General features: G+C 45.5%; 1 protein-coding gene across 1 annotated transcript; it reads right to left on the reverse strand.

Moving 5' to 3' along the window:
• Positions 1-768: 768 nt before the first annotated feature.
• LOC139564125 (PILR alpha-associated neural protein-like) lies at positions 769-9,440 on the reverse strand. The gene is made up of 6 exons (XM_071383340.1): positions 9,177-9,440; positions 8,587-8,645; positions 7,797-8,212; positions 7,098-7,176; positions 4,913-5,056; positions 769-2,286 (listed from the first exon to the last, which is right to left on the reverse strand). Exons 2-6 carry the CDS (start codon positions 8,595-8,597, stop codon positions 2,265-2,267), a joined length of 672 nt encoding a protein of 223 aa, XP_071239441.1. The 5' UTR covers positions 8,598-8,645; positions 9,177-9,440; the 3' UTR covers positions 769-2,264.
• Between the last annotated feature and the right edge of the window lie 1,350 nt (positions 9,441-10,790).

Genomic DNA, 10,790 nt, shown 5'->3' on the forward strand with positions numbered 1-10,790 from the left:
GCCCAGAGGAAATGAAAAAGGAACAGCAGACACTGTCCATCTCTGTCTGGTCTCTCTCACGCTGCAGATTCTAATACTTCCAGTATATTTAGGATTTTCTATGTCTCAAAAGTGTAAAGTGGCTTGCTCTCCTGTGTCTTATTACAGATATGAAAACACATTCAAGTTTAGGATGATGTAGTGTTGCCCTGACAAGCATCACCTGACCTAGGATAACATTTAGAAGAAGAGAGATGATGTCATAATCAGGATGTATAACTGCACCAGTGCCATATATTTATATTTTAATACATGGCTCTGATATCTAAATATATGGCTCTGATCTGCAGTAGAAGCCAAATAGAACTCAAGTCAATGGATTTGAATGACACAATTAGAACACATGGCTCTCGTGTATTTCCTGGTATCTTTTTCTCCTTCTCAAGTTTAGTACAGATGCTAGGTTGGAGATAAAGGTTAAGACAAAATAATTATAATATTCCATATGTCTTTGCATAAATGAGGAAGAATTGTAAACGAAGGGATCGGGGATGCCAGTTAGCAACAGTACTGGTTCCCATGAATCTGTTGATTTTTCAAAAGCTTCCTCGTGGAATTATTAGGTTGTCGTAACCTGGGTATCTTCAACCTAGGACAGATGAAGGAAAGGAGGCAACTCAGGACAGTTGAGATACATCCACTGTTCTCCTGTAAGGCTGGCCCTCGCACATTGTCAATTCTATCTTGTCCCCAAGCCACTGGCTAGTAAAGTCCAGTCAGATACAGTGCTAAAACACCAGTGTTGAGTTTTTATTGTTGTTCCGTACAGTGGAGCCACACGTCTACAGGAATGCTACTGGGAACCAAGAAACACTAGACTGCAGAACGACACGAGTCACGTATGACGTCACAGTACTATGTGTACTAGTGTAGTGGAAGTCCAGAGGGTAATTGCTCGAAGCTGGTGGTCGAGTTGGACAGGTACATTACCTTAAGATCCTACAGTAAACACTAGTTTAAGCTTTGAAGTCGGAGCAGAAAACAACAGATGATGGTAAAATGACTCATTAATTCTGGACTGTAGCATTTATACCCATTATGTTTACCTGACACCACCATTGATTGTACCACATGTATCGTTTGATTGTACTGATTGCAATATATGCAAACGTGTTGTACATTGTTTGCACCACTATTTTCATATACAACAAGGATAACTTTCCCCTAAATTCCCTGGTTTTCCAGAAATCCCAGTTGGAAAATTCCTGTATTTCCTTCCCTCCTAATTCCAGGAATCTTCCAATCGGAATTTCTGGAAAACCTGGGAATTTTGGGGAAATTACAGAATTTCACAACCCTATATAGAGCAGTAATATATAAACCCTGCTCATCCCCATGCTCCAGAGACAAGATAACACACTCACAAATGCACAACAGAGAGTGGCGGCAAAGAAGCAAGAAAATTAAAGGAACAAACGAAGAATACAGTTTAGGGAATAAAAAAAACACCCAGAAAACACATTGCGAATGTGGAAGCTGCAGTGGGCCTATTTGCATTCCAAGCTTCCAAGCGGGAGTAAACAGCGATTTTTGGACCGTGTCGTGTTAAGTACATTGGCGGCTGGCGACAACATTGCCAACCAGCTTTGTGAAATACCCCCTTCAGTCCGAGGAAACGGGAATGTTTTTAACCCTTCACCAGCTAGCTGAACACCTATATTTCAGTTTCAGATAACACACATATTTCACTTTCAACCAAGTTTCAATAACCAAGTCCACTATTTCATCATAGTTCAAAGTTCAGCTACACAAGATAGCTGTATGAAATATTCCAAATAGCCCCATATAGCTATACGGTTTTGGCACCGGCGGGACTAAAACGTTCTATTGATACCTAACACTGTTTGCTTGTGAATTAGTCAAAGCAGATCAAGCGGAGGGACCTGTGCGTGTGTTGCTGCTACAGCCTGGGGCAGTACAGACAACGGAATATAAAACAGAGCGGAAGGTTTGGTCAGTCTACAGTGACACAGAGCCATAGAAAAGTGGAGAAAAGAGGCGCGGGAGGATGGCAGCAGGAAGGAAGGGGTGAGATTGGGCTTTTCTCCTTCGGGAGGAAGGGATGGAGGGAAGAAGAGGTTTTGCCATGGCTGGATACCTGCTTTCCTGATTTTCATTTTCACAGTCAAAGATAAATAGAAGACCACGGTGGGCACACCCTCTGGCTTTGTTGATGTTCTCCGTCGCATCCCGTAGGAATGTGTATCAAATCGAAAACGTTCGCCTTAGAGGTTGACCACGGGGATCCTGACGGAGAGAGAGAGAGAGAGAGAGAGAGAGAGAGAGAGAGAGAGAGAGAGAGAGAGAGAGAGAGAGAGAGAGAGAGAAAGAGATGATATCGTATGTGTCAAACTAGAGTAAGGGGAATAGAGAAAGAGAGAGAGCGAGATGAGAATATATATGCCGAACTAGAAGAAGGGGAATAGAGAGGGCAGAGGGCAGAGGACAAGGGTTAAGGGACAGGAGAAGGGTAGAACTGGAAAAGGGGAGGAGGAGAGGGAAAAGAGAACAGAATACGTTATTAGTATTATATAACACTAGAGTAGGGAGAATTTGGAGTAGGTGAAAGAAAAGTACGAAAATGAGAGTAGGGGAACGAAAGAGAGAGAAGTAGAACTGGAGCAGGGTGGGGGGAGAAAGAGGAAGGGAGGGGATAGAAAGGACGAGATGGAGAGGAGAAACGAGGAGTCCAATTATCCTGATTGAAATTAACTTTAAATCCCCGGCTATAAAAGCATAATTTCATGGATTGTGCGCTCACTGCTTCCAGAGCTGTGTGACTCATAGGAGAGGAAGTTCTAAAACACACATACAGTGGGGAGAACAAGTATTTGATACACTGCCGATTTTGCAGGTTTTCCTACTTACAACGCATGTAGAGGTCTGTAATTTTTATCATAGGTACACTTCAACTGTGAGAGACGGAATCTAAAACAAAAATCCAGAAAATCACATTGTATAATTTTTAAGTAATTAATTTGCATTTTATTGCATGACATAAGTATTTGATACATCAGAAAAGCAGATCTTAATATTTGGTACAGAAACCTCTGTTTGCAAATACACAGATCAAACGTTTCCTGTAGTTCTTGACCAGGTTTGCACACACTGCAGCAGGGATTTTGGCCCACTCCTCCATACAGACCTTCTCCAGATCTTTCAGGTTTCGGGGCTGTCGCTGGGCAATACGGACTTTCAGCTCCCTCCAAAGATTTTCTATTGGGTTCAGGTCTGGAGACTGGCTAGGCCACTCCAGGACCTTGAGATGCTTCTTACGGAGGCACTCCTTAGTTGCCCTGGCTGACTGTTTCGAGTCGTTGTCATGCTGGAAGACCCAGCCACGACCCATCTTCAATGCTCTTACTGAGGGAAGGAGGTTGTTGGCCAAGATCTCGCGATACATGGCCCCATCCATCCTCCCCTCAATACGGTAGAGTCGTCCTGTCCCCTTTGCAGAAAAGCATCCCCAAAGAATGATGTTTCCACCTCCATGCTTCACGGTTGGGATGGTGTTCTTGGGGTTGTACTCATCCTTCTTCTTCCTCCAAACACGGCGAGTGGAGTTTAGACCAAAAAGCTCTATTTTTGTCTCATCAGACCACATGACCTTCTCCCATTCCTCCTCTGGATCATCCAGATGGTCATTGGCAAACTTCAGACGGGCCTGGACATGCGCTGGCTTGAGCAGGGGGACCTTGCGTGCACTGCAGGATTTTAATCCATGACGGCGTAGTGTGTTACTAATGGTTTTCTTTGAGACTGTGGTCCCAGCTCTCTTCCGGTCATTGACCAGGTCCTGCCGTGTAGTTCTGGGCTGATCCCTCAACTTCCTCATGATCATTGATGCCCCACGAGGTGAGATCTTGCATGGAGCCCCAGACCGAGGATGATTGACCGTCATCTTGAACTTCTTCCATTTTCTAATAATTGCGCCAACAGTTGTTGCCTTCTCACCAAGCTGCTTGCCTATTGTCCTGTAGCCCATCCCAGCCTTGTGCAGGTCTACAATTTTATCCCTGATGTCCTTACACAGCTCTCTGGTCTTGGCCATTGTGGAGAGGTTGGAGTCTGTTTGATTGAGTGTGTGGACAGGTGTCTTTTATACAGGTAACGAGTTCAAACAGGTGCAGTTAATACAGGTAATGAGTGGAGAACAGGAGGGCTTCTTAAAGAAAAACGAACAGGTCTGTGAGAGCCGGAATTCTTACTGGTTGGTAGGTGATCAAATACTTATGTCATGCAATAAAATGCAAATTAATTACTTAAAAATTATACAATGTGATTTTCTGGATTTTTGTTTTAGATTCCGTCTCTCACAGTTGAAGTGTACCTATGATAAAAATTACAGACCTCTACATGCTTTGTAAGTAGGAAAACTTGCAAAATCGGCAGTGTATCAAATACTTGTTCTCCCCACTGTACATCTCACATCCATAACACTTCAGGCATGTGTACTCCACAGAGACTAACACTATCGCCTAATTATGCACATATACCATTATTATGCTCGTACACCATACAGGGAGAGTCACCAAGCACTCCTTGACACATCATCCACTCACTGACAAACAAACACACACATGCATCCACGCATGCAGACATTCGCAGACATAAACTGATTCAGACACAAAAGCGCTCACACACACACACACACACACACACACACACACACACACACACACACACACACACACACACACACACACACACACACACACACACACACACACACACACACACACACACACACACACACACACACACACACACACACACACACACACACACAAATCAATGTACTAACAACTCCGCACAAATACACAAACAAACACTCTCCCTCTCTCTCCAGCGAGCTGGTGAGGCGACTCATTACCTCTCCCTGTCGGTAAAGGAGGGAGTGCCGCGCAGCGTCTGCCGGCTGTCCTCCAGAGCCAGGGAACGAGGGAGGGCGAGAGAGGGGGGGGGGGCCACGCCACGGGAAAGCGGGGGTGGGTGCTGGGAACAGCTGCGGTCGTAACTGGCAGAGAGAGAGAGAGACGGAGAGCGAGGCTGAGTGAGAGGAAAAGAGGGAATGACAGAGCCATTTAGCAGCGGCGAACACATTACACCGCCTCTGAGAGAGAGTTAATGCACTCATTTGACTCGTTAAAGCACTATCAGACGAGAGGGAGAAGAGGAGAGAGGATGCGAGAAAGGGAGGGCGGGAAAGAAAGAGTGTGGTGGTCGAGGTTGAAATAGCGGGTAGAGAGAGAGCGAGAGAGAGAGAGAAAGAAAGAGGGTAAAGAGGTGAAGGAAACAGAGGGTGTGAGAGAGAGGGTAAAGAGAAAGGGGGAATGAAAAGAGAGAAAGAGGGAGAGATGAAACGAGAGAGCAAGAGAAAGGGGATACAGGGCTGATGTGGGGAAACATTATTCCAATTACGTGTATGAGTTATGATGATGTTGGCACAGTGAGAGTCACAGGTAGAGTATACACACAGCTCTTCAGAGCACTCACACACAACAAAGCCTTTTTCACAGTCACACTGTAGATACCAGACACGCAGTTCCAGTCAGGCAAACTATCCACATATGTATGTATACGCGCTCACACACACACACACACACACACACACACACACACACACACACACACACACACACACACACACACACACACACACACACACACACACACACACACACACACACACACACACACACACACACACACACACACACACACACACACACACACACACGATATTCACCAAGAATCCCACCGGATGGTGAAACATTCTCCAACATCGATTGCTTTTCCCATTATCAATCAATAGAATTCTATTCAATTCTATACTGTCTCTCCTCTATTCAATCCCCCACTTTTACCCGTCAAACACCTATTGAATTCCCACTGTAACCCGCCCTCCATTCCGCACCACAATTCACCCCCTAGGTATATTAACAGTCATACTGAAACTGCAACCTAAGCCCACACATACACAACACAGAGAGAGATACTGCTGCTCCAATTAACACTTGTTTTTCAGCACACACACTGTAAAGCCAGCGCACACACTTTCAACCAGCCTACAGTGGAGGTTAATTAAGTTAGCTAAACACAGAAACATTTAGAGCAGGTTTCAGAGAGAGAGAGAGAGAGAGAGAAAGAAAGAAAGAAATAAAAGAGAGAGTGAGAGGGAGCAACAGAGGGAGATGGGGCTTATCGTGTATTGGCATACAGTGAGCAGAGGGATTACTTGAGGATCTGGAGCTCGCCCGGGCAGCGCTGGGAGTGATAGGAGACTGGGGAAGAAGATAAGAACGCTATGTGACGATCAAGGATCAACCAGAACCCAGTATTACTGAAGGGCGATGAAGCTAAATTCAAGTAAAGGATGAGGAATGGGGTTGAGAAAGAGAACGAGAGAGAAAGAGAACGAGAGAGAAAGAGAGAGAGGGGGGGGGGGGGGTGAAAAGAGAGAGGGGAGACAGGAACGAGGGAGAGAAATGAAGAGTGACAGAAGGTAAGTAACAGAGCAGGGGAAAGTGCAGCAGAGGGCAAGACAGAGAAAGAGATTGAGAGACCGATGGGAGAACAGGAGGAGTGAAACAGTGAGAGAGCAGGTGGAAAGAAGATACCTCCATTGTCAAACAACTGAAGCGATTGGCACGAGCCCTGCTCTACATGCCAGAGATCAGAGTTCTCATTTCATGTTAGAGTATGCACAACACACACCCAGCTGATTGTATAGGTGAACGGTACATCAAACATCATGTGAAAACAAAAGAGAAAACCCACAAACTGTTTAGATGCTACCGGGCATCTAGCAACACAGCGTCATGGATATCAAGACCTTGAGTGGTTGAAATTGCGCCACTTTAAACCTCTGAAAGCCTTTAAACATTGGGAAGGTATTTTCATCCGCTATCTAGATCCGACTTTAACCATTCCCACGTTCAAACAAATAACACCATTGAAGTTCCCTGATGTACATTAAAAAAAAATGTATCAGCGAAGGGGTAGAAAGAGAAAGAAAGGAGGTGGGGGGGGATGGGGGAAAGAGAGAGGATTCTTACCAGAGTTTGACCGTTATGATGACAGCAGTCAGGATGAGCAGAGAGGAGATGGTCACTGTGACGTAGAACTGAGGGTCCACTGGAGGACACACACACAGAGGAGTTACCTTTCACATGGTTGGAAATCAGAACAACTAGAAGGAACAATCAAATCAGCACAACAGAAGGCAACCAGGGTCATGTGCATTAGAGCATGCAACGGAGAACGCTTTGAAATGTTTTGCAACCGAAAACAAAAATGAGCGTTTCTTATTGGACAAGTCCAGGTAGACCGTGCCTGTTTCGGTAATTTTTCTTCCGTTTGGTGCCTTATGAATATAACCCAGGTTAACTGCAATGATGTAAGAAAAAAACACAACTCTGCTTTTAGAGAGTTACCATACTGTCAGTAAAGCAACTCAAAAGAGAATGAGCCGATGAAGTCATCCATTCCATCTCTTGGTGTGTGATGTCACCCATTTCCTTTTTGTGTGTTTTTGTGAGTTCAGAAAGCTCTATGAACCATTCTCCATCACCAAGACACAGCCATCCATCCACACAAAGCCAGCCCAGCGGGAATTTACCGCTGTTACTCCCTGAAGTTTCTCCCTGATGCCCCCAGAGTTCTTCTGATGTCTTTATTCCAAAACACTCTGTTCTCATGCCCACCAACACAAATCGTTAAAAAAAAAAATATTTACTGATTTCTACGGTGCCCACCTTCCTCAGGCTCTCTCTCCTCCGCCTCACTTCCTCCATCCTCCACTCCCTCTGCGTCCGGGGCCTCCAGCAGGTCCAAGGGCTCCTGGGGCAAAGCGCTGCCCGGTGCACTCTGATGATGCGGCCAGGCCTCGGCGGTTGTCGTGGGGACTTCATGGCCATGGTGGTGCAGGTCCGCTTCCTGGCTGGACAGGATGTGATGCGTCTCGTCCTCCAGGGCTAGTGTGGGGCCCCAGTCCACGGACCAAATAGGGGTGGGTGTGACCTGTCCTGGGACGGACAGCTGGGCCGAGAGGGCCTCCACCTTCCCCTCGCCCTCGTCGTCACGGTTACAGGTTGAGGGTCGCATCACCGCGGCAACCATGAGGAAGAAAAGGCAGCGGAGGGTGGTCAGTCGTTTGACAGGAGAGATGGAGCTGAGAAAGAGAGAGAGAGAGAGAGAGAGAGAGAGAGAGAGAGAGAGAGAGAGAGAGAGAGAGAGAGAGAGAGAGAGAGAGAGAGAGAGAGAGAGAGAGAGAGAGAGAGAGAGAGAGAGAGAGAGAGAAGGAAGGAAGGAAGGAAGGAAGTAGAGAGAGAGAGAGAGAGAAAAGAAGAGAGAGACAGTGGCAGAAATAAAGAGAAGCAGAAAGAGGTGGGAGAGAAAAGGAGGGAGACAGAACGCGAATTAGAGCACGATTAACATTACAAATGCATTGTCCACTGTCTAACTGGACTCCTCATGTAACATGCATACAACCAGAGGGTCTGACTCTGTGTCTGTCTTAACATCTGCTCACTCTCTCCATCTTACCATCTCTCCATCGCTTCGTTCTGTTCACTGAGCCCCCAATCCTCCGATCATCTCTCTCTCTGGGAGGAAAGAAAAAAAAGAAAAGAGAGGAAGAGCGAAAGAGAGAGAGAGAGAGAGAGACAGGGAGAGACAGAGAAAGAGACAGAGAGAGAGACAGAGAGAGAGGGGAGGGGGGGTTCACTTCTCTTCTGACACTGACTGTTATTGAAAACGTAAACAGACACTCATAGGCAGTACAGGAATACACACACATCTCTCTGTCTCTCTCTCGGTCCTGGCTGTCCAAAAATCAGCGCTTAATTATGCCACATGCTAATACAGTTGGCACATCAGACTTGCACGCACACACCTGTGCACAAAACATTCCTCATAGGCACGCATGTAGCCAACATCCCATATGCTGCTACTTTTAGCTCGAGAAAGATTGACTTCATATCAACTACCACTGTCACTCAGTCAAACACAGACAGGAACACACGCACTATCGCTCTCTCTCTCTCACACACACACACACACACCAGCAGACAACTCACTGTCACACCAGCACGCATACCACATTCACTCAGACAGATACCAGTGAACATGCCTACCTCTGGCTGAAGAGAGAGGGAATGAGCGAGACAGTGAGAAAGGGGGAGATATAGAGAGCGAGTCGGAAAAGGCATTGGTTGCCTTAGCGACAGAGACATGTAGAGTCAGAGAGAGCGAGTGGAGGAGGACGGAGGGAGACTGTAGGAAAGATATTGAAATGCTTATTACGCTTTCAACTCGTTCAATTAAATGGACAGCAAAAAAAAAAAAAAAGATGAAACGCATTTGAGGACGGAAATAACGAAGATACAGAAAATTACATGAATACTCTCATTTATTCTGTTATGTTTCGATAAAACTGAGACGAGCCAGAGAGTGGCGAGACAGAGAGGTGGAGGAAAATGAATATACATTAATTTACACAAGGACAGGTTGAGTGTGGTGATGAACAGAATAACTCGTGTTCATAATAAACGAGGTGACACCACAATGTGAAGGAGAAATATTTGGAGGCAGGAAGGTCACAGTATGACAGCTTTATTGCATACACGAAACAACAACATTTACATAGAAAATGATCTGTCTCTCGCTCGCACTCACTCCCTCTCCGTATGCTCTCCTTCCACCTCCGCCACTCTCAATCTGTCACACTTCACTCCCCCCTCTCTCTCTCCTTCTCCTCTGTCCCCCTCACTCCCTTCCTCTCGCCTTCATTGCTCTTCATGCTGTGAGGCGCAGCGTCTTGGGCTTGGTGGTGGCGGGTGGCGTGAAACTGGCTCTCACTGGAGAACACAGCGAAGCCCCGACGTTGAGCCCGACTCTGATGCATCTTGGGATGTGCAGTCCTCTTCTTTGTCATCATCGTAATCTACAGTAACGTGGGGAGTCATAGTTAAACGTGTGTCAAACGGTGGACGAATAATGGATTTGTGATTGATATAGATATACAATGATATAGATAATTAGGAATACAGTAGGAACCTGTTGATAGGGATTATTTCCTTAGAGAAAATAAAACAGCAACAGCTAACAATGGACCAAAACGATCCTTTTTCAGTTCATGCTTCATGCTTTTAATAAGTGTGTTCTATGTTTTCTATTTCTGTGTGTTTGGCCGGGTGTGGTTCTCAATCAGATGCAGCTGTCTATCGTTGTCTCTGATTGAGAACCATACTTAGGTAGCCTTTTCCCACCTGTGTTTGTGGGTAGTTGTTTTTGGTTTTGTGTTGCTGCACCTGACAGGACTGTTTCGTTTTCGTTCATTCTCTTTTGTTATTTTGTTTAGTGTTCTGTTTTAATAAATTAACATGAACACTTACCACGCTGCGCTTTGGTCCGATGACTCCTCATCTTCAGACGACGAACGTTACATCAGTTTTTCACAATTCCTGACATTTAATCCTAGTAAAAACTCCCTGATTTAGGCCAGTTAGGATCACCACTTTATTTTAAGAATGTGAAATGTCAGAATAATAGTAGAGAGAATGATTTACTTCAGCTCTTATTTATTTCATCACATTCCCAGTGGGTCAGAAGTTTACATACACTCAATCAGTATTTGGTAGCATTGCCTTTAAATTGTTTAACTAGGGTCAAATGTTTCGGGTAGCCTTCCACAAGCTTCTCACAATAAGTTGGGTGAATTTTGGCCCATTCCTCCTGACAGAGCTGGT

This window comes from Salvelinus alpinus, chromosome 35 (assembly GCF_045679555.1).
Source record: "Salvelinus alpinus chromosome 35, SLU_Salpinus.1, whole genome shotgun sequence".
NCBI classification, from domain to species: Eukaryota; Metazoa; Chordata; class Actinopteri; order Salmoniformes; family Salmonidae; genus Salvelinus; species Salvelinus alpinus.